The following is a 27,872-nucleotide window of genomic DNA, read 5'->3' as shown; positions in this document are numbered from 1 at the left end:
AGAATTCTAGTGCACAAGAATCAAATCTTAGTCTTAGAGATTAATCCCAACCATTGCTAGAATTAGCCCAAGCTGATACAGAGAAAAGGCAGATGACAGTGTGGCACAGGCTCACTAAATTCTAGAAATAAAGATTCTAGGCAGTTGCTGTTATTTAAAAAATCATTTTACTTATTAAAACTTTCTCATTTCCCAAGGCACTTCAGTAGCTTTCACAAAAACATGTTTGTTCTTTTTTAACCAGGTGAAGCATATGCTTTAGGAGTACCATGGTAACATAATCAGCAAAGAGAAGACAATTACACTGAACACAAAATATCACCCAATAAAGTTACAGGACTAAAGTGAGCTACTCTGAAAGACTATGAACATAATTTAAATTTCTTTTGTGTAATATCCTCCCATGACTAAGTATCAAGAAAGGAACACACACAATGACACTGTTTTTGGCACTTAGAGAAGTGCTAGAGGCTAGGGCTGGTAAGGCCTTGCACCAGTGGCAGCTGCAGACAATTGCCAGAGTGATTCTGTGTTTAAAAAAAAAAAAAAAAAAAGACACAAACCAGGAGGCTAAGGAACCAGCCTTTCCCAAGTGCATTCTGAAGGGCAAATAACTTAAGGAGAAAAGGATACAACAACAAACAAATAAACAATAAAACAAAACCCACATTACAGCTTTGAGAGAAAAGACAACGTTGCTCATCTCTCTCACCTGATAAATTTCCTTTAAACCATACATAAGACGCTATAGTAGCAAGGAGGTTTCCACAGCAGTGGAAAACAAGAATAGTAGATTCAATGGAGCATTTAGTATGAGCCTGGACAAGCCCAGTGCTTTGATCAGATGTAAACAAGTCTACTCAGTCGTCATGCTGAGTGGTCTTAAGAGCTCACACATCAGTGCACTTGCTGGTGATCTGCATCTGCTCATTCTGCTCCATCTTCATTACCTTTCGCTTTCCCTAGCTCTGCGCTCTCCTGCCCTGGGGAAGCAATGATCCAGTTAATGTCCTCTGTAACTGAGAAAAGGTAAGAATCAAACTCCTTGTGCAATTACTTCCTTTTCCTCTAAATTTCACCACTAGAGGGGAGTGGGGAAAGGGGTGGGGGACTTAGACCTCTAGCCTTATTAGGGGTCTTTTCAAGTAGTCTAAAATTAAAATGTACATTTAGCATATGCTTCTCACATTCCTCCAGATCTCACTGGTTCTAGTGAAAAATTAACTTCTTTGGAGGTGCTGAGTCCATCATTGTAATAGTTAGGACTTAGATGAAGTTGTCTGTAGGTAGCCACAGTGTCCCTAGAGGAAGGTGGTGCTCTAGGGCCATATGTAGCCTCTGAGTGTGGGTGCCCATCCAGGAGCAAGTCAGACACAGGTCAAGAGGACAAACAGCAAAGGCCTTTGTCACTGAAGGACTCGGAGTCTGCGCAAGCTGGCCATTTCTGGCAAGACAGTCTTTCCTCTTCAGTTTCTCCCTTACTGGAGGCGATGTTAGAAGGCTGTGCTTTTAAGGATTGTGGGCCTTTCTTGACCATCTTTTAACATCCTTGTGTGACTTGGAGTTTTTCTGTGTTTCATTCTATAAAAACAAGCAAAAATATGTCAGTAACACATTTTAAAAAGATGCCTCCCAGTCTCCAAACAAACAAGAACTGAGGATATCTTCCCTGGGAAGAGAATCCTGCAGCAGATTCTGAAAGGTTTCTTCTAGCCTCTGAGTTATCCAGTGCGGCTACTGCCATGGAGATGTGTATAGTGACATGTCCACACAGGAACAGACCAGAGAGGATGGGCTATAAGTAAGCACCTTGCCATTTACAACCCTTTAATGGCTAAACTAGTCCATGGTGTCTGTGAGAGGGAGTTTGCGAGTAGCTCTATTGTGAGGGGCTCCTGAGACCTGGCCAGACCCAGACCCAGTGCATCAACACTGACGGAGGAGGTCTTCTTACCCTTTGACTCTTAGCATCTGGTCAATGGTGTCCGGGAGTGGGGTACCGAAGCTCTCTGGGAGAAACAAGGTGAGGATGGCTGTCAGGATGGTCAGACTTCCCATGAGAATGTAGGGCAGGAAGCGGTCGTAGGCACCTATGGCAAAGCAGACAGAGCCTCAGGCCCAGGGCTGCAGTTAGACTTGGTCTCTCATCTACCCCTTTATGCTCCCAGGACTCTGGAAGGGGATCACTTTCCTTCTTGGTCTCACATCTCCCACAGTCTGAGCAGTCAGATTAGAATCTGGCATCTAGACAGGTTTCAGAACCCAGAGCTGGCACAGACATGCCCAGAGCCCAGCAGTGTTCCACCATGCAGGCGAGGAGTACAAAGGGGCGGTTACAGGAGAAGAGCTGGGCCATGCTGATTATTCCTATTTCTGGGCCATGCTGATTATTCTTATTTACCAAGGTTGGGTTTCCAAGGAACCCGAGGTACTTGTCCAGGGATGGAAATAACTCTTCCACCTCTGCAGATGTGTCCCAGCCCATGTGATCTGCCTTCAGATTAGGCAGGGTGCTTTTGCTTGCTTTGAGATCTACATAGCATGTTCACAAAGCACTCTGAGTACTCTCAGGTGGGTGCCACCCTCCCTAAAGAGGTACTGGCTAGGGATGTGCAGGGAAACCGCAGGTGCTATGAAGACATAATTCTGAGAAAAGAAAACTGGAGACCTGCTACATAAAATGGCATGGGGTGGATCTTCACACAAGATAAAATCACTCTATAGTGCTCTAGGTTATGATAATTTTCAGTTCATCAGACCTCTTGCATGGACATCTTTCCCCTCATGTTCCTTTTAAGCTCTGATTCCAAGAAATTTCTCCAACTAAGCACACTGGCTCCCTAAACCACTCTGTAGGTTCTTAGGATAAAGGAATTGTAGTCTCTGATGGAAGGCCTGGGATGGCTAAAACAGAAACAAACCCTCTAATATTCTCATCAATTTCTAGGTAATCTATAGGTTGTTTTCCATTTGAAAGTGAGGGCCAGTGCACTGGGACAAGAACCCTTCCCGGCCAAAGATCCAGTACTGGATGGAGCCCATGTACTGTATGAACTTGTTTTCCTGTTAACACGCAACCTCCAGCTCACATTCAAGCCAGTTAGTACTTCCATCCCGTTGCTCTAGTGTGCCCTTGGCTCATGGGACTTACCAAGGTAAACGAAGTAGGGAGACAGGATGCTGCCCAGGCGGGATGCTGTGGAGCTGACTCCCACACCCATGTTTCTCACCACTGTGGGATACAGCTCGGCTGTGTACACGTAGACCATGGAAAAGGCAGCCGTGACTCCAAACTTGCCCACCATCACCAGGACTGTAGCCAAATAATACAAGTCTGGAGAAGCAAAGGAAAGAGGGTAGGAGTAGGTACCAACCCATGGCATGCAGCTATTGAGAGCAAAACAAACATACTTTCTTCCCAAATTTTTTGGGGAGTCAGTTTCTATCACTTCCTATTGTGGGGGAAGGGGCTATAGCCAAGACTTCCCTCCAAATTGATTGCTGAAAGGAGGCTGGGACCTGCAGCTATAAGGACATGCACTTTCCTCAACCTGGAGACCACCAGAGTAAGCTCCTTAATAGTCCAATCAACCTGCTTCCCAGTCTATAAGTCATTAAAGACATGTCTGTCAGGGATTAACTGTCACCCCAGAACCTCACACTGCAGGCACTATGGAATTAACTCATGATGTTTAGATGAATGGAGAATTCAGTTCTAACTCATTTCATGCTTTCCTCCCACTCAGACCTCAAAAAAATCATAGGTCATCAGAACCTCGAGTTGATCTTCTAATCTCTCTGTGCTGTGCTGATGGGAGAGCTATGTGTGACCTGAAGGTCACTCTGAGCTCAGCTGTGAGCCTCTACGTCAGTTCTGGGCTCCTCCTGCCACATCCCATGGGGAGCTGTTCCCGTGCAGTGTTCTCAGCCTGATGGGCCCAAAAGTGACCATCAGAGGCTCCCAAATCTACAGGTACACTGAAGACTCTGGGCACAGTGATGGAGAGGGAGAGATGAGGTCCCACGAACTGTTCTATAAATTATTGGACATGGCTACCTCCCACCCATCTGTGGGATACTAAGATAGTTTCAGAAATAAAATCCTGCTAAGGGACTGTGAGGCCCTCTCAGTGGCCTGGCCCCTCCCCTTCTCCTTCCTCCTCAAACATGCCAGGCTCATCCCCTGCTCAGGGTCACTGCCTTTGCCATTTCTTCTTCCTAAAATGTTCTCCTAGACTTTTTCAGGGCTTTCTGTCACTTTATGTACATTTCTACTGAACTGCCCCCTGTTCAGGGACACTATCTGTGACTATGTAAACTAACTCGGCATTGTCCTTCATTTGTATTCCTAGAAGGTAACACAGTCTGAACTATATTAAGCATTTTATTTACTTGTTTGTTGTCTGTCTGCTCATCTAGGGTGTACGTTCCATGAGGGCCTGGGGTTCTGCCTGGCTTGTTTTCTTGTGTATCGTTATCACCGAGCACAGTGCCCAGCCCATGGTAGGCATGCCATAGCTATATGTTGAATAAATAAAGAAGACAGGGCCAGGAAAAAAAGGAATGGGATAGCTATTTCTTCCCTCTTCTTCTGGAGTGGAAAACAGTATGAGCACATTAACTTGGGTACAGAGTAAAATTAACCAACAGCCCCAATGGCTGCTTTTTCCCACTCCCTCAAAGCCCAGGCCATAAGTGTTCTAGTCTCAGAAGACACTTTCTATTGATTTTTAGGCCAAGAATGTATATATGCAAGGGAGCTGTGATGGGCTTGATTTTATTCTCTTTATTAATTGAGACAGCCTGGTAGACAGTAAGAGACTCAGTGAAGACCCCAAACCATAGATGCACATGGTCCCTACCTGGGGGTACCAGCTGCACGAAGAGAAGGACACTGCCACCCAGGAAGAGGGCAGTGGCCATGGAATAGCGCCGGGGCAAATATTGCAGCAGCAGCCAGGCCAACACATATGCTGGGACTTCAACCATCGCTGAAAGGAAGCAGTTCACAAAGATGTCCCCATGCAAGTTAGGAGTATCAAGCGAAAGCCCAAAATAGCCCACTGATATGGTCATCCTGAAACAGAGTGCAGAAGAAAGCTAGAAAAGCAGTATCCACATCTTTCCCAACCTGTACAACTTTTACAATGCAATTATTTCAGTAAATTCCAAACCATCTTTAAGCAGAGACTAGTAAGGCAGCAGTAACTGTAACCCTGCATCTTACTTCATAGATCAAAAGATAATTTTCCCCAGCCCAAGTGGTACAGTGTAAACCCTGCGCCAGTGCGCTCTCAGAGCCTTCCATATAGACAGTGTCCCAGCAAAAAAGCTTGTATAATTCAGATAGATTTACTTCATTGAAAAGAAAAATTCCAACCTGCCTTTCAGCTTTAAAAATCCTAAGCTGAACCTCCTCAAATCCAGCAACTGCAGAAGGAGCTAGAGAATGAGTCAGGAGGCAGACATCAAGTGAGGTGTGATAGGATTTGGGGGATAAGATAACAAAAGGAACAACATTAGGTCAAACACTTGGAGAGAGACCCTCACACACTACCTGTGGTGACCAGTCAGGAAGAGGCTGGTCAGAGACAGCTGACACCAGCCCCGCGGTACTTGTGGAGCAGACAGGTGGCTCCCAATGGAGGGGCCACACTGCCTCTCATCAGGATGCCCTGCAGTACCCCTGACCTGGGCATCCCCAGTAGGCATTCTCTCTGTTGATGACCCACACTCTTTGACAAACCAGACCTTTATGGATTCGACTGTTTTGACTCATCTGCAGGTGGAACACACAGCTGGTACAATAAAAAGAGTATGTGCATGAGTCCCCAGGAAATCCAGAGCAGGGAGGAGAGCCTGGGTGAACACAAAAGTGGGTGACTCATCACAGGCTTGCATGTCTGTGGTGCAGGCTACATGCTGCTCCTGTCTTGAGGCCAACTCAGGGAATGGTGAACTGCCTGGAGGGATCCTGGGCCATTCCTTGGAAGCGGGTGACTCATAGCACTCCCTCAGTAGGCACAGTGGCTGACTGCCTCAAAGCTGGATGAGACTAGTAATAAGGACTCTGAGATGAAGTCTGCTCTCCTCGCCCATCTTCTCACCGCTAACCCACCAGGCTCCAGAAGTCGCCTAGAATCCCAGGGTTCGGCCGCTGAGCAAAAGCTAGCGATGTGCACTTGGACATGTTTCCTCTCCCTGGTAATTCACAAATCCCTTTCTGACATACTTTGCCTCATTAGTGGGAACCTGGTAAGGACATCTAGGCTATAGCCCTGACTCCAGGACCGTTTATGGACATCCCAGGAGGAGCACATCCCAAGTAACTGGCAGCCTCTGCAGCCTACAGGACATGGTGTCTTCACTCAGATCCTTCTTAAAAGCCCTACCTGGCCTCCTCAGCCACTGTCAGTAACTGGGTAGGAGACGGAAACTAAATGACCCAAATTGGGCAAGGATTCATCTTAAGATCTGGAGAGATTCCCCACAAGAGTCCATATTTCCCACAACAGCCTCCACAATTGTTTTCATTCTCCTTTTCTGAGGTTCCATCCCATTAAGAATTGTGACATGCCCATTTTTTCCATCTAACACAAGACATATCCTTTTCACTCTCTGATGACATAGGCTTTGAATTTTGGTCTGAGGCATGTCTGTAAACAAGAGGCCCAATGGCCACTTCAAGAAGCTTTGTCTGGAAGCCTCAGGCAGGTCTCTTTTACATACCACAGCATTACGGACATGATGGTGACCATCCGGATATTCCAGGTTCGAAGCAGATCCAGAATGTTGTGGGACTGCTGCTTCTTGGAACTTAGGTCTTGTAACTGCAGGAACAACATGATAAGTGTATGGGAAGAAGAGGTGGTCAGAGACTCAGAGCACACAATAACATACTTGAATCCCTGGCATCTTAGCTGTCTGCATCTCAGCGTCGGGGAGTGTTACGTTTCTAAGAACAGTAAGTATATTGACTGTGTTTTAGGCTGTGAAAACTTCCCTAGGCCTTGTCAGTAACAAATCAGAGTGAATGAAAATGAGGAAAAGTAAGTGACCAGTCCCTCAAGGGTACAGGAAGACAGAGGCCCAGGCTGACAGCTTCCTCACTGCACCCCCACATATTCCTGTTGGTGGCCACATTCCAAGGAGGCCTCTAAGTATTCCTCCCGAAGCCTGGCTCCCTGCCCTCTGGGTCAGAGAGAGTACCTGGCTGTGTGGTTTATTGGTCTGATATTTTTTAAAAGTTAATGTTTTGAGTCCTTATACTATGTAGTTACTGGTGTGCTTCCAGGGAAAAAGAATTCAAATAGAAAAACAGGAAAATTGACCTGAGCTTCACCCAGAGTGACTTCCTATGAAATTCAGCACAGCCAAGGCCATTAATAAACCACACGTCTAAACACACTGATGTTGCTTTCTTAAGCAAACCCAGGTTTGGAGCTTGTTTTTCCAGAGTTAGAAGTTCAACAAAAGGTCAACTTTGGACTGAAAGGATCCCCTGAAATAGCCTCATTTCCTCAAAGATGCCAGTGGGGCTTATGCATTCACCCAGATTGACCCCTCACTTAAAAGCCCCCAAAACCACCTAACTTAAAAGCCCTCTGCCACACTCCTGCCTGACCTTTGCGCACAGGACCCCTTTCTGGTGCATGCTGACAGTGGCTGCTGGGCCACCACTCACTGGCAAGTCTGCAGGGCTGGCAGTGGCCATTGGCCTCCGCTGTCTACAATAACTGTTCCCTCTTTTCCAAGCCCAACCATGCCTGCCTCTCACACTTCAGCATGGCTGCTTGTGGCTGTTCCCACACCCAACCCCTCATCTTCCAGTCAGACCACAGACACATTCCAGAACCCCACCAGGCAGCATTTACAGCTTCTAACCTCTCATAGTCACGAGACCAAGGAAAACTGCCTGCTACAGAAATGGTAGGAGAGGGAACGGGAAGGAAAAGCAAGAACCAGGAACTAGGTAGAGCCAAGAAATGAGTCATGGTGTGTGAGAACAGGGCTGATGGGAGGGGTGGGGTAGGGGGAAGAGGTGGACATCAAAAAGGACCTGACTCCAAGATGATATGCAATAATTAACCATTGGAGGGCAGAAAGAGACTAAACACTTTTTTTTTCTTTTTAATGAATAATTGCTAATACTCAAGAGATGAAATACTTCTAACTCCAAATCTATTTGTGCTTTACATTTTACGTTTGGGGTTAGCTTTGTAAGATGACAAGCCACCTTAGGTATAAGAAACAATGATTTTCCCAAATGCTGACTTTATGAAAGGCCTATTACTCAAAAAGAGTATTTATTGTTAGAAGTAATGGTTAAAATATATGATTGCCTAGAAAGGAAGTAAAAAATTAAAATCTGAAACCCGTGGTGAAAAGAGTGAGGCAGCTGTAACCTATTCCTCAACTTCTGAGTGTTAACAGGGCCTGTGTGGGGGTGGGGAGTGGGGGGATGGGGGGAATGGGCAGTTGGGGCTTGGGCAGAGAGAGGGCTGGGCTGCTGTGAGCAGGGAGGACTTCAGGGCTGGGTGCTGCTGCTCTCAAATCACGGTCAGTCTGTCCCTCTCACCCACACCCACATGGTGCTTACCTCACTCGGGTCAAAGATAGTGGAAGGCACAACAATCCCATTGGCTTTGGCAGCCTTGCGGATGATCACCTCTGCCTCTTCAAATCGTCCCTGAGAGATGAGCCATCGGGGGGACTCAGGGATGAACCTGGCAGTACAAGGTCCGATCTCAGTGAGGCCTCCCTGCCAACAGCAGACCCACAGACCAGGCAGAGCACAGCCATAGGTGGGAATGAGGTTGCAGAACCAGAGCTTGTGGAATGTTTGGTGATCACAAGCCAGAAGCAAAGAGCTGATCCACACGCAGCAATAACCTGGGGTGGATGAGCTTATGTGTACCCCACACCGCACAAAAATGGGAGAGCCCTGCACCCCCTGACGGCATCCCCATGCTGGCTGGCCACCTCCATTTCTGAAGAGCAGTGTTGCCATCTGCTGGGCTGAGGAGATGGGTGCAAGATGGGCTCCGGAAGCCTGGCTTCTGTGCATGTCTATGTCAGCCCAGGCCCTGCTACACTCTCCTCCCTGTCCCCGGCACCAACAGAAGCTTCTGCACTGGCCTCTTAGCTTCTCTTCTCTCCTCACCCTACCCCTGATTTATCCAACAGATTAGTCAGATACTCTACCTAAAATAGCATGTTTGGCCAGGTGCAGTGGTTCACTCCTATAATCCCAGCACTTTAGGAGGCCAAGGCCGGTGGATCATTTGAGGCTAGGAGTTCCAGACCAGCCTGGCCAACGTAGTGAAACCCGTCTCTCCAAAAAATACAAAAAAGTTAGCCAGGTGTGGTGGCAGGCACCTGTAGTCCCAGCTACTCGGGAGGCTGAGACATGAGAATCGCTTGAACTGGGGAGGCGGAGGTTGCAGTAAGTGGAAATCACGCCACTGCACTACAGCCTGGGCAACAGAGACTTTGTCTGAGAAAAAAAAAAAAGAAAAAAAAAGAAAAGAAAAAAAGGAAAAAAATTAGCATGTTTATCAAGGCACTTGAGTGCTCTATGGATATTATTTTCCACCTTGCTGGGACCAGGTAGCCACCCCCCACCCTCGGTCATGACTGGGCCCCATGATGTGCGGCTTACTCTCCCACTATGCCCTGAAATGCTCTCTGCTCCACTTGGGCTGGTGGTCTCACCTTCTCCACCTGCAAGGGGTGATTCCCACCTTAGCACCTCTGCAGTGTTCCCCTCTTGGTCTGGAATGGCCTCTTCTCTGCCTGTTCAACTCCTCTACCTTGGTGGTGCAGAAGGAGCCTGGCTTCCTCCATGTGGCTACCCTGAGGACTCTTGCTTTTGGTGCCAGTGCCTGTGGCATGAGGCTTCAGCAGCACACAGCCAGAACTAGGGCCTACACTGTCCTGCCCTGAGGCTTGGGAACTTCCTACAGGGCATGCTGGACCCCATCTTCTCACAGCTACTGCTACTTTTCCCCACACTTGGGGCAACCCAGCACAGGGCTGAGAGCAAGTCTGTTGCTGTCATGGGATTCTGTTTTGTTTTGGCTCTTTTGAGTGTGGAGAAAACATTCTGAAATAATTTATAATCTATGCTTCCTGTCTCTGGGAGACAAAATAGGGATTCATGGGTTGTTGCTGCCCTCTAGTGAAGGCCAGACAGAAATCATCCTGCCAGTGGGCACATGGGGCACAGGGTCACACTCACCACCAGAGTGCCACGCACAGCACCCCCGGCATCGTCAGCGCCACCAGCAGCATCCGCCAGTCTCGGATGAAGTAAGCAAACAGTGGCAGCACCATGTAGCCAAATGCATAAAATATGCACACTCCTAACGTAGAGAATATTATACGAACTGACTTGCCAAGAATTTCTGTCCCTGTTCAAAACAAGGGAGGTCGAGTTAGCAGTTTAATTTGGGTTCCTTCCTTATTAATTTTTTATGGTATCTTTGTGAATACACAGACAAGAAAACAGCGAGAACTCTCTCTAAGTTCATGGCGCTAGGGAGCGGATGGCGTTCTGAACCCCTCCTGTCTGACTGTCTCCTGGGGGTGCATCCCTGTGGCCTCTCAGGCCCCCAAGCAACAGTTCTCTCTTGAAAATTTCGCCATGTTCTGAAGCCATGTGCTAAAGATGCCACGGTAGGCCCCCTTTAATCCTCACATGAGGAAGAATTTATTAAAAGTGAAGTCATTACTAAGTCAGCACATGCTGACTTAAGCCTCAAGGAAAGAATATTAAATATGAAAAGAAAAAACAACCCTTTCAACAATACAACCCAAGGAACTCAAAGGCCTTATCAGCTAGAGTCAGGTTCCTCCAAACACAGGCCGGCCTGGCAGCTTCTCAGTGACAACAGGCTGGCACATTTGAGACAAAGCCCTGCAGTGTGCACTCTGAATTAAAACCCTGAAGGTGACGAAAGCCCCTTCCTATCAATTTATTCTTGTCCATAGATATCACCAGCCACAGTGCTCTGCAGACAAGGGGTTCTCTACCTTAGCAAGCTTGCCAGTCACGGCCCCTCCTCCTCCAACCATGCCGCCCTCTTTCCGGGGCTGGCTCAGCCCTGTGCAGTGGCAGGCCCTTTTTGTAAATGGAGGATCTCTGGCAAGTCCTAGTAAATTGACCATCAAGTACTAAGACCAAGGAGCCACAGCTCAGAGGCCAGAAAAGAACTGGAAATCAGAAGTCAGGCCATTGTGCTGCTGGGGACCCCAGGCTGGTCTCATGTCTGGCTCAGTTTCCCTGCCTGTAAGTAGGGTTCACCAGGAAGCTCTGGCTAGTTTTGTTAGAAACCCTGTCCCCCTTGAGGGACATCACAGCTGTCTCCAGAAAGGTAGGTGATGGGATGATGGTGAAATACAGGATCAAGTACTCAACTCCAACATGATGGCCATACCCAGGACAAATGCTGCCACATAGTTGGAGATCTGGCCCATGCCTACAAGGACAAACAGCACGACAAACATCTCAAAATTCTTCGAGAAGATCTGCAGGAAGCTGAAGCCTGTCTGCATGCCCATGGTCACGAACAGCACATTCTTCCGGCCAAACCTGGGAAGAAAAGGAGAGTGACAGATAACCAGCTGGAAAAGGGCAGCAGGAATGGGCTCCACCAAGTGGGGCTTTCCCAAGATCCATCCAGTAAGTGGGTGTGAACAGTGTTGCCAGAATACTGGCTGCCAGGGACAGTCTCGGTCTCACAGTGCCCATGCTATTTCTCCCCCTCCCCACTCCCCATGACAAATGTACAGCCTGGGTACCAGGGTTGCCTAAAAAGCAATGCTACAATTATGATAATGATTGCAAGAGACTGAAATACATCAATTATTTAATCCATACATTCATAATGATATTTTTTTTAAAAAAAGAATCTGCCAAATTTGGAGAATAACAGAGAAACAATTCATTATAAATGAAAACTGGCAAATAAAGAGAAAGAAGCATTTGTCCTGATTTTCCTTTGTAAACTATGTGAACAGCAACCAATAATAGATAAGAGGTAGTATCACGTACAAAAGTATTCTAACTTTTAAATGAAAAGGTAATAAAATTAGAATAATACCATTTATAGCCCCCAATGGATTAATAGATCTATGCATTATATACTAATTACTGTTAACATCATAAAGAGACAGTCAGGCATTGCATGCTTCCTATGGTCTTGCCAAAAGGACTGAACCTGAATCAGAACCTGAATCTCAAGTCTCTGGATCCAACTGCCAATTTTGAGGAAATGCAGAGCATAGAGGAATGTGCTGAACTGCATCATCAGTGTGCAATCAACAAATCCAGACTGAGAAATTCTATAGGTGGAACAGCTCAGGTTCTTCATAGATAATCAGTAAGGCATAGAAGGCGATAGAAGGAGAATCCATAGATTAAGTAGACTAAAAGACATCAAATATATTAAGTGGGCAACACTAAATTTGTGTCAAGGATGCATATTCCGATAATAAAACTAAAAAAACTCACAAGGAAGTGATTATTACAGGAGTCAGGCTAGTGGTTACTTAATGGGGAGAGAGAGAGAGGATGCTGTAATTGGGATGGGGCACATGGACAGGGCTTCTTAGTGGACAGCAAAGTTCTACTGCTTGACTTCGTGGTGGTCATAAGGTTATTTCTCTGAAAAAAATTCATTAAGCTACACATTTGTTCTGTGTGGTTTTCTGTATCCGTGCTCATTTTAAAAAGTTTTTAAAATTGGGTTTATTTTGGTTTGTTTTAAAGAGAGTGCCACAAACAGGAGGAAAAAGTCAAGCTAGTGGGAAGCAGTGGGTTCAGTTTGAGTCTGGCCAGTACTGGCTGACACCCATTTTCACTCAATGTTTATTGAGCATCTATTATAGAGGGCACTTGGATATCAATAAATGAAAAAAGATGCTGTTTCTGCCCTTAAGGAGTGTCATAGTATAACTTGTGAAACACATATTAACCACATTTTAATCTAACAACACCCTACTGAATATACAATTACACACTGAGTCAAGTGCACTGAAGGATCAGCATGCAGGTTCATGAGAGGCACAAGGAAGGAAGCTACCCTGGACTGGGGGTAAGTGTTGGGGAACTGGACATTCAGGGAGGGTCTCCTTGATCATGGGACACTGAGATGGGAAAAAATAGTTGACAATGGGGGATTTAAGGTGTAGGGACCAAGCTCTCAATGATATTCACAGTATAGTGGGGAAGACCAACATTAATCCTATAATAACACTTCTTTTCCCCCAATTTCTGGTAGACGTTATAAAGGAAAGTCATAAGGAACTAGGGATCCTGAATTAGCCAGCATGGTTAAAGAAGGCCACAGGGGGTGGGTTGGGGTGGGTGGGGAATGCTTCAGACTCTGAGAAGACCACACACCCCCATGGCTGGAGGGGGCATGGTGAACATGAGGAACCAGTGTGGTTGGCAACAGGCGTGCAATTCAAGAGTACAGTGGTGGCTAGGAGGCAAATTGCACAAGGTCTTGCAACTATGTGGAAGAGTTTGGTGTTTTTCCTCAATATAAGAGGTTTTTTTCTGTTGTTGTTTTTTTTTTTCCATCACTTGGGGTTCACTGGCATCTAATGAGTAGAGGCCAGATATGTTGTTAAATATTCTAAAATGCCCAGGAAAATGCCCTAGAACAAAATTATTTGGCTCAAAATGTTAATAGGGTCGAGGTTGAGAAACTCTCGCCTGGTAGTAGACTCTACTTTCCCCTGCATGGTTTTTTTAACAAGCGTGTTCTATATGCCAACCAAGGGGTGGTTCCTAACCACAAGGCAGGCTGGTATAATCTCTATGCCCTTTCCCTTCCTAAGAGCTCCCTGGGATGGTAGGGAAGAGACAGATCCAGAGAACCCTTTACATAGCACCAGTCCTTGGCAGTTCAGGGTTGGGGCCAGAAATGTTTGCTTTTAAAGTCTGTCAACAAAATGGCAAACACACACATACCTGGAAACAGGATACAGCAGTCTACTTCTTCCTAGAGTTGTGCATCTCTTACAAGTCAGACGCATAAAGATAACTCAATAGTGTCACATAAAGGGCTTTGACAACCCAGGAGTACTTTAATTGCTCTTGAATTTCAGACATATTCATAGGCCAGAAAGAAGGTGAAACCTTTATACTATATAAAAAGTTACATTGATGTCCTAGACAAGTTAGGGCATGAATTGATTGCTTTCAGGTAATCTATTTAGCTTAGGTTTTAGAACTGGTTTACTCAGAAGTAATGCACTCAGAAGCTGTCCATCCCACAGGGCCCTGGGCCTTCCAAGGGGGCACAGACAGGCTTGAGGCAGGGCATTGGGAATTGAAGGCAGGGGCTGCAGGCAGAACAGCCATACTTTTAGCCACTTAGGGTGTATTTCATTTACTAGACTTAAATTATCCTACTTTAATGAAAGTTCTGTGGCCAAAATGTTTAGAAAGGTTTGAAAAACACTATATTAGCCCTTCTGTAGACTAAAGTGGTCCTAAACACACTCACAAATTTTGTTTCCAGTTTCCCTGGGAATAGACCTTTTGGAACTTAAATGCTTTCCTCAGGTAATCATTGTGTCACATGGCAAGAAGGTTCTTAAGCTGACCCATGACACAGCTGACCCAGAAAAATACACTGCATTTCTACTCTGAACTTGGGGTATCTCCTTTTCACATCAAGGGCATTCTTCTGAGCCGTAGCTGTCACTTAGCTCCGTGAGAAGGAATCTCCCATGTCCACTCAGGAGGCCTCTAAGCATAGCACAATCCTCCCCCAGTTCCCCCCTCCCCTCCCCACTCCCCTCTCCCCAGGCAACCTCATCCCTATCTGGGGCTCTGCTGAGGGTTCTATATGCTGACAAATCCTACATGTGTTTCTCTAGCCAAAACCTCTCATGCAGTACCATATCCATACAGCCAGCTTCACACTCTACTTCTCCACTTAGGGGTCTCATAGTCACCCCAAATTTAGTACACACAAATTGAACTCAATATCCATGAACGTGGTTCTTTTCCAGCATTCTCTGTCTTAGAGAAGTGTACCTTCACTCACCCAGTTACCCAGGCCAGAAAGCTTTCTTCCCTCAATTCCGACATCCAGCCCATCGGCAAGTCTTGTTGATTTTACCTCTTACCACTTCCCTCCATTTCTACCACCGTCATGCTAGGCCATGCCACCATCATCTCTGGCATGAACTACTGTGACAACCTTTTAATTGGTCTCTCTACAACACCTTTTGCTTCCCTTCAATTCTTTCTTCACAAGGTTGTCAAAGCATCTTTAAAAAAAAAAAGGACAAATCTGATTGTCACACTATTGCTTTAAAAAATCTCAGTAGCCCACCGCTGCTCTGTGGCTGAAGCCCAAAGTCCTAACTGTGATCCCCTAAGCCCTGGTTGCTCATCTGCCCAGGGCTCTGCCTGCCTCTCCCCTTCATCTTAACACCACTCTCCGCACCTCTACCACACGGACTTTGTCCTGCTCCCATGCCTCTTCATGAGCCCCGGCTTTAGCACTTGCTATTCTCCCTGCCTGGATGTTCTTTCTCCTCTCTACCCCTCAGCTGGCTACTTTTGACTCATCTTCCCACTCTCAGCTCATGCTTCACCTTCTCAGGGATGCTGCCCCTGACCTCCTCTGTTAGACACTCCTGTGGCACCCTGCACTTCTCTGTATCTCTTACCATGGCCAAGGACAACAACGACTTCCTCACTTGGTTGTTTAATACATTCCACCTTGCTAGAAAGCAAGTTTTAGGACAGCAGGGACCTAGAACAGTAGTCCATACACAATAGAGGAGCAAGACTACCTGGGTCCAAATCCTAACTCTGCCACTTGCCAGCTGTGAAACCTTGGGCAAGTTATTTAATCCCTCTGTTTCACTTTCTCCATCTGTAAACTAGGAATAATAAACAGGTTAACCTGCTTTTTAAAAAAAATCTGGCTGGGCAGGTGCAGTGGCTCGCGCCTGTAATCCCAGCACTTTGGGAGGCCGAGGTGGGTGGATCACCTGAGGTCGGGAGTTTGAGACCAGCCTGACCAACATGGAGAAACCTTGTCTCTATTAAAAATACAAAATTAGCTGGGCATGGTGGTGCATGCCTGTAATCCCAGCAACTCGGGAGGCTGAGACAGGAGAATCTCTTGAACCTGGGAGGCAGAGGTTGCAGTGAGCCGAGATCGTGCCATTGCACTCCAGCCTGGGTAACAAGAGTGAAACTCCTTTTCAAAAAAAAACAACAACAATAAAAAATATCTGGCTGCGCATGGTGTCTCACGCCCGTAATCCCAGCACTTTGGGAGGTTATGGAGGGAGGATTGCTTGAGGCCAGGAATTAAAAACCAGGGAAGATGCTGGGACTCCTTCCCACCGGCTAACCCACCGATTTGTGGGGTGTTCTCACATGTGCCATGTGGCCAAGGACTTGCTGAAGGCTGCTACTCTCTTCACAGTCTTCTCTGACAGACCCTGAAGCTCCAGGGAAAGAAGACACAACATAATGGACCCCTCTAAGAACTTCATGAAAGCTATGGACCTCTCTCCAAAAAAATGCTCACATGTAGTCTCTAACATTGTGCATATAATTTCGAGGGGTTTGGGATTCTCTAAGCCGTTAATGTTTCCTTGAGTTAAAAGCTTTAGAATTATACAAATAACCTGCTTATAAGAAATGGATCAAAACACTGTTCTCCCTCCTGTCATAAAGTAAATGCCAAAACCACAGGCCACTTAGCTAAGGGGCATCAGCCTTGTGGACAAAAGAGTTCTGCTTTTCATACCACTAGTGGCTGGTGAGAGCTCCTTTCACTTTGCAGAGAGAATGCTGGTCTTCTTGGGACTACAGAGGCAGACACTGTGGCACTACTACAGATCTACAATCTAGCACATGTGCATGTGTGCATGATGTCAACCTCTCCCATGCTCAGGGGCATGACAGAGTCACAGTGACCCAGGGGAGGCAAGCCAGGCTACTGCAGAAGTGAATCATGGCATATTACCTAGTCAACCGGATCACAGATACATTCAGCTTAGACAGCTCAGGTTTCTTTACTTAGCAAGAATTACGGAGTCAGATTTGTTGGCTCTTCTTACTAGGCATGGAGTCTATATCACAGACATAGCTTCCTCTTCTTTAAAATACAGGGCCCTGCGCTGAAAGAATACTACCAACTGAAATCAAGGGCCAGGCACACGCTTCTTCCTCAGTGCTGAGGTCCCCTGGTGCTCCAGAAGACAGACACCTTACCTGTCTGACAGTTGCCCTGAAATGAAGGAGCCCAACAGCACACCCACGAAGAACAAGGAGATTGTGAGTGGGGCCTTCCAGTCGTCCTCACACACCAGGTTCCACTGCAAGATGAGCAAAGGGGGTGTATCATTCACTTCTTTTTAAAAGGTTTTAAAGCAAAGGCATCCTGGAAAATGAAGTCAGAACATCCTGCCATCCCCGCACGCTCTGAGTGTGAACTCACTTAGTCAGGTGATGGCTCACCTGGGCAGGAAGGCAGAGAGCAGGCTTCCTTCCCATCCTGTTTTTCATAGCATTGTAGGCCCCACTGTCTTGCTTCCATTTTGAGGAGGAGAGACAGGCAGAGAGTAAGTGTTCTGTCCACATGCTGACCCTGGAGAAAGCAAGGCCTCTAACGCTTGCTCCTAAAAATCTGAGCGGAGCCCAGGGCTGTGGAAGAGGCAGGGCACCCTCGCTCAGTGGGGTTCAGGCCATTGGCATGAACGTCACTGGAGTGGTTCTAGAAGCAGGGCTCTGGGGCTCTACGGGCCAGAGCATCCAGCAAGAAACTAAGGCCAGGGCACAGAGTGCACCATCTGGACCTGCTCTGCTCAGGTTCCCACCCTGGGCCAATGACCCCCGGGTCCTTTTTGTGACCTTTAGAGCTGGAATCCCTGATGCTGCACACCAACTATACTAGGCTCAATTACAGCTGAAAGCCCTGAGCTTGGAGGTAAGAAACTGGGTTTTAGCTCCCACTCTACTATTAACTCTTCCAACCTCAGATAAGCATCACCCCATGCTGTGCCTTGATTTCCCCATTTGTAAAACAGGGATTGGGGTAAGGAACAGGCTGCACCGCTTGAGTTTCCAGCTTCCAATGTGTGGTTCCATCTATAGTCACCATGAACAGAAAAAGAGGTCTGAAGACCTGGGGAAGCAGCCAGACGCTCGGATCAGGCTGCGCCTGCCTAACCAAGAGCCAAAAGCAGGAAGAAAGCCCAAACGGGAAACTTAGTGGTTCACAGAAAAATGAAAAATGTTTTTCAGACAGAGAGATGGTGCTCAGTAGTAACCTTTGCAGACTTCTCACATGAGCAACCACCCTCCTAGGAACTCAGACCCTTGCCTCCCTGGCGCCAGGCTGCTAGCCTGCCCTCCACGGAGCCTGCTGGCTCCTCACCAACAATGCAGGCAAGGGGACATGCGGCTCCCTAGAACAAAGCATCTCTTCCAAGCCAGTGACAGGGAAAAACAAGCCTGCTTCTCCGCACTGCTGGGCAGTGTGGGCGCACAGCCTCCGGGCACCTCTCAGAGGGGTTGGCAGGCAACCCTCAGGCTGGACACGGAGAACTCCCGCAGCAGGCAGGCTGCTGGTGCTCCGCTTTGGAATAAGCGTGAACCTGGATGGGCTGGGAGTAGGGTGGCAATCCCCAACCCAGGGAAGAACTGGAGCACCCAACCCCTAATCAGGAGGCAGCCCAGACTAGCAGGAGTCAAGAACATGGGAGGACCACAGCCTGATTGCCCAGGCTGCCACAGCCTCCAACCTCCACAGCCTCAGAAGGGCCAGCACCCACAGGCCATCTCTCTGGTAGGTGGGTAAGTATCCCTGCAGTGGCCCCCACCCACACATGGCTGCTAAATCTAGGACTGGGAGTGGAGGCGGAGAAAAAGCTGAGGGAATTGATGACAGGGTGCCGGCCTCTGTGTGTGAGGCCAAGCTTCAGGGGCCAGGACCTGGCTCCTGCCACTCTTGAGTATGATGGGCTCTATTTCCCAGCTAGCATGTCTTTTATAGTGGAAAAGATGAAAACATGAACAAAGGGTCAGCAGCGGTTTCTCACAGGACTATCACGAGGTGAGGGTTGGGGACCCATATGGCTGAGCTAGACTAGCAATCCACGTGGGCTTCTGCAGTGAGTTCTGGGGTTGTAGACCCCAGGACAGGTCTCCCAATATCAGGCTTCTAAAGACTCCTTGGCTGGCAAGGTTGGGTGTGACCTAAAACCAGGTCAGACAATCTCTGCAGGGGACAGGGTGACTGTAGTGCTCATTTTGAGATAGGCCCCAGAGCATCTCTCAGGCTCCCTTAGCCCCACCCTCTCTACTTGGTCCAGCCTGTCCTTAGTCTAGGCAGGTGTGTAACTCCTTGGTTAACTCTGCCATCCACCCACCACTGACCGCCCTTGACAACTCTCTGGGCCTGGCTTTGGGCCCTCCAAAAGCAAATATGCATTAACACTTCTTTCCTATTGGCCGCAGGGGGTCTGTGAGCAGGATCAGGAAAGGTGCTAGGTCTCAAAACTGAACACAAGGGCAAACATAGATTGGGTCCCAGCCTGCCAATCCGTCCACATATCTGTCAACCACCAGATGGACTGCAGTAGGTTCCAGGACTTGGCCAGAATCTCCCTGAGAAGAGGTGGATGAGAAGCACATAGAGTCCAGGCTAAGTACCCCCTACTTAAATTGTTTACAAAGGAGTCTAGCATTCCTTAGCTCCTGGCTCCCCAGCTGTGATTAAAGCTGCTATAGACCAGCTTATTGATGCCTCCGCCTGGCACATGGGATGGGCTATACTGGCTGATGATCACAGGTATCAATGTTAAAATGGAATGTGTGGGTTTAAGATTTGGGTCACGAGTCTAATGCTGTCACCCTTCAGCTGGCTGAGCTGTGAATGCAGGCCCAACCTGAAAACATTCTGGGAGCAACTCTGGCAAAGGGCCTAGACTTGCCCCTCTTCCTGGGGAGAAATGCACCTTTCTAGTGGTGATGGTTTCAAGGGTGTAGAGATACATGTGTGCCAAATTGCATGCTTTAGCTACATGCAGTTTTTATGTCATTTACACCTTAATAAAGCTATTAAACATTTTTAAAAAGAGGGAGAATTGTGTCTCCTATACCTCATACATAATTGGCACTGCTTTTTCAGTTATGAGAAGTAGAGAGATGACATAGTTCCCTGGGACTAAATGTTCTTACCTGTGAATTGGCAGGAAGGGAAAAAAGATAGGGTGTGTGCCCCTAAGGCAGAAGTTCTTCCCTGAGGGGATGTACCTAGCCTGACCGTATCAACAGTCAGACATGCTGCTAGGTACCACATGTTACTGATTGCCATGTATTCCTATATTCCTACACACATTTTATCCTGCCTCCTGCTGAAATCAATGATGAATCCTTGCCCCACCGTTGTCAGAGCAAAGAGAAAAGGTATTTCCTATCTTTGCTATCACATCCTCTACAACTCCTGGCAGTGCCCCCTGTATAGAAGAGAGGCTCAGGAGCTCTTTGGTACATAGGTGAGTGAATGAATCGATAAATAAAAAGGTATCAACCTTCAACATCTTGGTATACTTTAGTTCTTGCTTGGCTGCCCAAAGTCGAGATGAACCCTGAACTCCTGAACTTCAATCTCCAGAATATTCTTTTTTTTCTTTTGAAACAGAGTCTTGCTCTGTCGCCCAGGCTGGAGTGCAGTGGCACAATCTCGGCTCACTGCAACCTCCACCTCCCGGGTTCAAGTGATTCTCATGCCTCAGCCTCCTGAGTGGCTGGGACTACAGGGATGCACCACCAGCCTGGCTAATTTTTGTATTTTTAGTAGAGACGGGGTTTTGCGATGTTGACCAGGCTGGTCTTGAACTCTGACCTCAGGTTATCTGCCCACCTCGGCCTCCCAAAGCCCTGGGATTACAGGCAAGAGCCACCACACCTGGCCCTTTTTTTTTTTTTTTTGGCTCCCTGACCCCCTGCTTTGTGTCAACTGTCAGAAATTTGACCCAGGATGACAGGTGTCAGCTAGCTAGAGAGTGGCTCAATCTGACCACTCATGGCCAGATGTGTCTACTATGTATGTGCATAGTGGGCCACGGGACCCCGCAAGTGGCTTCTCTGCCTTGCCATATAGCTGCAAAAGCCTGGATGAGGGTCTGTGTGTCCCCTGAGTGAGAGAAATCAACAAAGGCGTAACAGTGAGGTTCAAGCTCCAGGTCTCTCGGGTCTCTGCTGCCCAGAGTCAGCCCCGGCCGCAGCTCCCAGGTTGCTCTGGCTTTTCCTCCAGGCAGCTTTGGGGATAACAGTGAGGGCTCTCCCATCTTCTAAGACTATCTGTCTCTACACAAGATAAAGCTGATAGAAAAGCTAGTCCAGGACAATGGGGAGGGAGTGGGAGTCCCACCCAGGACTGGGCCGAGGGCTTCTCAGAAGCAGACAGGTGGAGAGCAAGGCGATGCAGAGCAGCTTGGAAGTTTCTTTTCTTTTTCTTTTTTTTTTTTTTGAGACGGAGTCTTGCTCTTGTCACCCAGGCTGGCATGCAATGGTGCGATCTTGGCTACTGCAACCCCCGCTTCCCAGGTTCAAGAAATTCTCCTGCCTCAGCCTCCCTCCCGAGTAGCTGGGATTACAGGCACCCGCCACCACGCAGGGCTAATTTTTGTATTTTTAGCAGAGATGAGGTTTCACCATGTTGGCCAGGCTGGTCTCGAACTCCTGACCTTGTGATCCACCTGCCTCAGCCTCCCAAAGTGCTGGGTTTACAGGCATGAGCCACCACACCCAGCCGGAAGTTTCTCAAGGAACCTGTCTGTCCATAGGCTGGACAGAGCTGTGGTGAAACCAAAGAGCGGACAGCCCAGACAACCTCAGAAACAACCCAGGTTTCCAGCACATGGGGCAGTCCATGGCCAAGAAGCACTGCATGATGGGTTGGCTAATTCCCCAGTACCCCAGGGATGACTGAGGGTCCAGAGGAGAGGCCAGCCGAGAACCATGTGGACCACCAAACTATTCCTGAAACATGGGGGCATAAAACTCTTTTACCTCATAAATCATTTTTATTTATTAATATTATTATTATTCTTTTGAGATGGAGTCTCGCTTTGTCGCCCAGGCTAGAGTGCAGAGGCTCGATCTCGGTTCACTGCAAAGCCCGCCTCCTGGGTTCAAGCGATTCTCCTGCTTCAGTCTCCCAAGTAGCTGGGAATACAGGCATGTGCCACCACACCCAGCTAATTTTTGTATTTTTAGTAGAGATGGAGTTTCACCATGTTGGCCAGACTGGTCTTGAACTCCCGACCTCAAGTGACCTGCTGCCTTGGCTTCCCAAAGTGCTGGGATTACAGGCGTGAGCCACCACGCCCTGCCAATATTTATTTATTTATTAATTGCTAGCAGATTCCCTCTGCCAATCCCAACACCTCATTCCACATCCATGTGGCATCAAAGCCCCAGTCAGTGGGCAGGGGGAGTCACATTTCCTTTAAAAAATTCCAGTCAATCCTTTTCAGCCACCCTCAAGTTTCCCTTCTAAGAACTGAACTATTTTTCTTTAGTTCTCAAACTTTAGAGATGATTTCTTAAATTATTCATTAACTCATTCAATAAAAATTTTCCTGAGAACCTCCCTCTGCATCCAGAATTGTGTCAGAAATTGAGGAAGACGCAAAGATCTAAATCCACCACAAAGTTTGGTACTACATGTATGTACTTTAACTTGAACAAATTAAAAAAATCCAAACAGGACACCTGAGGTTCCAGTCTTCAGTGGAAAAAATATGACTAGTAATTCAATACCAGTGTACTTACAAACACCTTTATGTATGATTTGGGGCAGAGGGCAGGCTTAGAGACATTTAGCAGGCATGGGACTAGATGCAGTGGTCAGCAGGCCAGGTTTGGGTTGAAAGACAACAGGCCATAGAAAAAGCCATTAGAATGTTGATGCAGCAATTTCCAGCAGTAGCTGTTCACCTGGGAACAAGCAGCTCTGAACTTCAAGTCAAGCATTCCAGTAGCCCAAAACAAAGATCTAAGCATTAATCTGGCCTCCCTGCAAAGACTGAAAACATATAAGTAGGTGAAAGGGCACATAACTCCTTTGAAACTGCTAAGACAGCTAAATAAATAGTCTAAATATTAAAAAACAAAAGGCTGACATTGGCAGCAAGATAAGGTCAGACCCCCTGGCACAGCTGGCCTTTGGGAGCTCATCAATGCCACCACCACTCAGCCCAATGTGGGATGGAGGCAGCAAAGCAGGAACAAGTGACTAGAGTAAGCCGGGGAACCCTCAGGGGTCAATGTAAAACTCCAAGAGATGCCATGAGCTTCTTCTTGCTTCACTACTTCCCTCTTCTTTAGGCAGCCCCAAGTACAATTTGTAGGGATTCCTGTGTCATGTTCCCCTCTGTGGCCTCTGCCTGCAACCTCAGGGACAGCCTCTGCTTTCATAACACTCACTGGCTTCCGGGAAGGTAACACACCCACCTGTGAGGCTAGGACCCAGGATTTGTGGCAACTGAAGGTTCCAATTTCCTGTGGATTCATGGGCCAGAAAGCACAGTTGGCTACCTCCAAGGAGTGCCTCTTTTGTCAAGCCATGATGCCTCTGGACACTGAAGCTATGTCACTAGCTAAGAAATCCCAGTGGGGCTCCGGTCACACTCCCACTACATATATGTGGAGAAAGCAGGTCCAAATGCTGGGGACATCAAATTTCCAAAAAGAAAAAACACACACATGCACACACACTTGAATCTCCCAGGGTAGCTCTCAGACTCCATTGAAGGGTGATGACGCCAAGAAGCAACACAGTTGGGATCTCCAGAGCCCCTGTAAGCCCCTCTGAGGCTCCAGGAGGGGAGGCTCAGCACCAACATCCAGCAGGGCTTGAAGCTGTGCCAGGGCCTGTGGCACTCTCCCTCTCTATGAACTCTCCCCTCTCTGTGAACTCTGCCCTCCTGCTGGGTGGTTTCTTGCTGCTGCATTGGGGCCTTCAGCTCACTATTATGCTGAGCTGAACACCCTAGGCTCACTGAGAGGCCTCCTCCTCTGGGAAGCCTTCTCTAACCTGTGAATTGGTCATCTGCACATTTAGTGAGCCTATCTATCAATGAGGGCTATTCACTGGCTACTTACTCAATGCTGCTGAAACTTCAGGGAGCTAGAGTGCCAGTGTCTAAAAAAGACACAAAACACATACATCATTAACATCATGTTCCTACATCCAGCTCCAACAACTGCTCCAACAGGTTCGGAGGGGACAGACAAAACCACCCAGAGGGAAAATCCAAGGGGATGAGAAATGAGAAAGGCTCCCCCACACCCTATGACCTAATGCTGTATGCTTTAACTAAATCTGGCCAACAGTCTTGCCTCATAATACCTGAGAAAATATTCCAGGTCAACAAGTCACCCTGAACCCATCTTCAGATGAATGGATCTTAAAGAGTGACAACTGACGGCCTTGCGTGGTGGCTCACGGTTGTAATCCCAGCTTTGGAGGCAGAAGCAGGCAGATCACGAGGTCAAGAGATCGAGACCATCCTGGCCAACATGGTGAAGCCCCGTCTCTACTAAAAACACAAAAATTAGCTGGGCGTCGTGGCTCACAGCTACTCGGAGGCTGAGGCAGGAGAATCACTTGAGCCTGGAAGGCGAAGGTTGCAGTGAGCCAAGAACGCACGACTGCGAAGGTTGCAGTGAGCCAAGAACACACGACTGCGCTCCAGCCTGGTGACAGAGGGAGACTCTGTCTCAAAAAAAAAAAAAAAAAAAAAAAGACTGACAACTGACCATGGGAAAAGGCAAACAATTACTTACAGGGCATGACCAGATTGTCATTTTTGGGTTGTGGACGGTAGGGGAAGGAGTAACTAGAGGAAAAAGGGAAGAGGCAGTTGTATACACATGCTTTATTTAACTTTTAAAAGTTCAGGAAAGAGAAGTATTTCTTCTCTTCTAAAGAGAAACCAAGAGACTAGAGGAAAAACGGGATAGCCCCTGGCCCAAGCCCTGGCTCTGCTACTTACCACCCCCAACCCCAACTAGAGTAAGTCCTGGACACACAGGGCCATAGAGCATCGCCCAGGGACCGCCAGGACCTTCCTGGTACCCTCTTCAAAGTGGCCATCAGGACGGGAGGCCAGACTGACCACCTGTGCAGGGAGGAGCACACTGTGGCTGGAGGTCACCTCGTGAAGCGTTCCCAAGCCACCTGGCTGGAGGGTCTCCATCGCTAGGGTGTTGACCGTTGGGGGAGGGGGAGTGACAGCGTCCAGTGCGCATCTGGGAGAGAGGAGCTCGGGTTCAAGGACCGCGACAGGTCCTCCGCGCCCTGGTCTCAGCCCCAGCAGGGGCCGGCACCCACCTCAGTCACAATGGTGGACAGGTAGACGTCCTGACTGAACTCCCAGCCATCCAGACAGCTCTCCTGCTCCAGCTGCCCCAGGTCCACGTCGCGCCCCGGCTCCAGCCCGAGCGCCGAGAAGTTGGCGATGGTGGCGAGCCGGTAGCGGCGGCAGCTGTGGGGCACCTCGCGGCCGTCCCGCAGCCGCAGCGGGACAGTGTGGTTGCGCCAGGCGCTGCTCAGGTTCGCGGCGTCCGGCACCCGGCAGCGGTGCTCCGGGGTCGCTATCAGGAACACGGAGGACAGGCCGGTGAAGCCATTGGGGATGATGCTGGCGCTGAGCAGGAAGAAGATGAGGCGCTGGAAGGGCCCCCACTCGCCCAGGAAGGCGGTCACCTCGTCGTAGTCCCGCATGCCGCCCTCAGAGGCCCACGGAGCGCGGCCTGGGGTCGGGAAACGCGGCGGGCTTTGCGCGTGCGCGCGGGGCACCCGCCGCCGACCAGGCAAGCCAGGCAGCAAACGACCCGAGACGGTCCGCGGAGGGTAGGCTCGCGAGCTGACACCGCCGCCTTGGTCCTGCCGCGGCTGGCCTTACATAGGGCGCACGACCAGGGAGGGTTCCGGGCCTGGGCCGCAAGGCGCGCCCCGCTGGCAGGCAGAGCGGCGCCGGCGAAGGCGGAGCTTGGGCGGGACGCGAGGGCACGGGGTGGGCCGGGAGTGCACCTGAGGCCCGGGCGGGGCCTGTCCTGGGGACCTGGCGAGGCCCGGCCTCTGCCAGCCAAGCCTGCTGGGGACGACCGAGGTAGCCCGGGCTCGGCTTAGGAAGGCAGCCGGACTCGCGGCCTTGGGGTCCGAGTCCGAACTCGCTCCTCTAGCGCCGGGCGGGGAGCGAGTGGGAGAGCGGCCGCGAAGCTCCAGTGCGCACCCCTCCCAGCTTTTTGCAAGGCCTACTTGGGGGCGGGGGTAAGGAGAAAGTCACTAGCCCAGGGTCTCACAGATAGTTGCTCTTGACACCGCCTATCCTTATAAGAGGGACAGGGATTATTTTGAACCTGGGACTGTTAACTACCCTAGTAGAGAGGCTGGGAGCTATGACTTTTCATTCTAGTCCAGATGCCCTTTCCACATTTTCGTCTGTAACAAGCCATTTTGTTCATGCAGATGTAAAAATTTAACTTCACGATTAACGATCCTAGCCTAGGATTAAATATTCCCCACAGATTAGTTATTTCCGTGCAGTTTTTATTCAGAAGCTAACTGGAAAAAAAAAAAAAAAGCAGCGAGGTGATTCTAAAGCAGCAATGTTCCATAGGATAAGGAGCTACATTTGTTAGGTTAACTTTTCTAGTAGCCATATTAATAAAATTGCCAGATTTAGCAAATAAAAATATAGGACTCCTAGTTAAATTTGAATTTCAGATATAGAATGAATAATTTTTAAATATTATGTCCCAAGCAGGAATATATAAAATAAAAATGTAACTGGTTGTCCTGTATTTTATCTGGCAATGCTGCATATTTAAAAAGTAAAAATAAAAGATGAAATTAACTTTAATGGTATATTTAATCAAGTATATCCAGAACATGATCATTTCATCATATAATCAATATAGAAATTATTGGTATTTTACATTGTTATATGTAAATCATTGATCTTTTTTTCCCTCCTCATACTAAATCTTAAGAATTCAGTGTGTTTCACAGGTTCTCAGGATTTGAAAAAAAAAAAAAAAAAAAGGAATCCAGTGTGTATTTTACAGCACATTTCAATTTGGACTAGCCACACTTTTTATTTTTTAATATTTATTTATTCATTTATTTATTGGAGACACGGTCCCACTGTGTCACTCAGGCTAGAGTGCAGTGGCACAATCATAGCTCACCGCAGCCCTGAACTCCTAAGCTTAAGTGGGCCTCCTGCCTCAGCCTGCTGAGTAGCTAGGACTACAGGCACATGCCACCGTGCCCAGCTAATTTTTTTTATTTGTTTTTATTTTACAGAGACAAGGCATCCCTGTGTTGCCCAGGCTGGTCTCAGACTCCTGGGTTTAAGCAATCCTCCCACCTCAGCCTCCCAAAATGCTGAATTACAGACGTGAGCCACTATGCCTGGCCAGACTCATTTTTTAAGTGCTCAGTAGCCACATGTAGCTATTGGTTATCTTATTGGACAGCACCATTCCTAAGGCCTTTAAGAATTTGGGCTGCTAAACTTAACAATGCAAGATATTCCTTTTTAAAATAGTAGTGGCTTAGTGATAGAAACAGAACTAAGTGTATATTTTTACAATATAATGTGTTGGGTAAAGAATATTTAATAGTCACTATATTATGAGTTGAAAATAAAGCTACAGAAAGGGAACCTAACCTTGCCAGCAGATTTCTAACAAGGAAATCTAAACATTTGCATAAAGCATAATAGACTTAAAAAAATTATGATAAAGATGTTCTCACAGGACTTGTTTGTTTCTTTATACTTACTATTCACTATTCTTACTT

The 27,872-nt window shown here is 47.9% G+C and overlaps 1 protein-coding gene and 1 long non-coding RNA gene across 3 annotated transcripts in view; one reads left to right on the top strand and one right to left on the bottom strand.

Annotated features, from left to right (window-relative positions):
• Nucleotides 1-148: 148 nt before the first annotated feature.
• On the bottom strand, nt 149-26,051 carry SLC22A5 (solute carrier family 22 member 5). 2 transcript variants are annotated; one of them, XM_063604219.1, is made up of 11 exons: nt 25,395-26,041; nt 17,507-17,578; nt 17,261-17,364; nt 11,439-11,593; nt 10,241-10,412; nt 8,600-8,726; nt 6,730-6,830; nt 4,863-5,077; nt 3,152-3,334; nt 1,955-2,090; nt 149-1,581 (listed from the first exon to the last, which is right to left on the bottom strand). In XM_063604219.1, the coding sequence occupies exons 1-11, from the start codon at nt 25,785-25,787 to the stop codon at nt 1,494-1,496; spliced, it is 1,746 nt and encodes a 581-aa protein (XP_063460289.1). In that variant the 5' UTR covers nt 25,788-26,041; the 3' UTR covers nt 149-1,493. The 2 variants fall into 2 exon arrangements, with proteins under 2 accessions (XP_063460289.1, XP_034816355.1); XM_034960464.3 differs by lacking the exon at nt 17,507-17,578 and having other exon boundaries at nt 25,395-26,051.
• The window catches only part of LOC112439801 (uncharacterized), a 24,729-nt gene continuing 22,175 nt past the window's right edge, over nt 25,319-27,872 (top strand). Inside the window, exon 1 of the long non-coding RNA XR_008625433.2 lies at nt 25,319-25,916. This is a non-coding gene — a long non-coding RNA (uncharacterized LOC112439801). The remainder of the gene's footprint in view (nt 25,917-27,872) is intronic.

This window comes from Pan paniscus, chromosome 4 (genome assembly GCF_029289425.2).
Source record: "Pan paniscus chromosome 4, NHGRI_mPanPan1-v2.0_pri, whole genome shotgun sequence".
NCBI lineage: Eukaryota > Metazoa > Chordata > Mammalia > Primates > Hominidae > Pan > Pan paniscus.
This window is presented reverse-complemented; position numbering and strand designations above follow the sequence as displayed.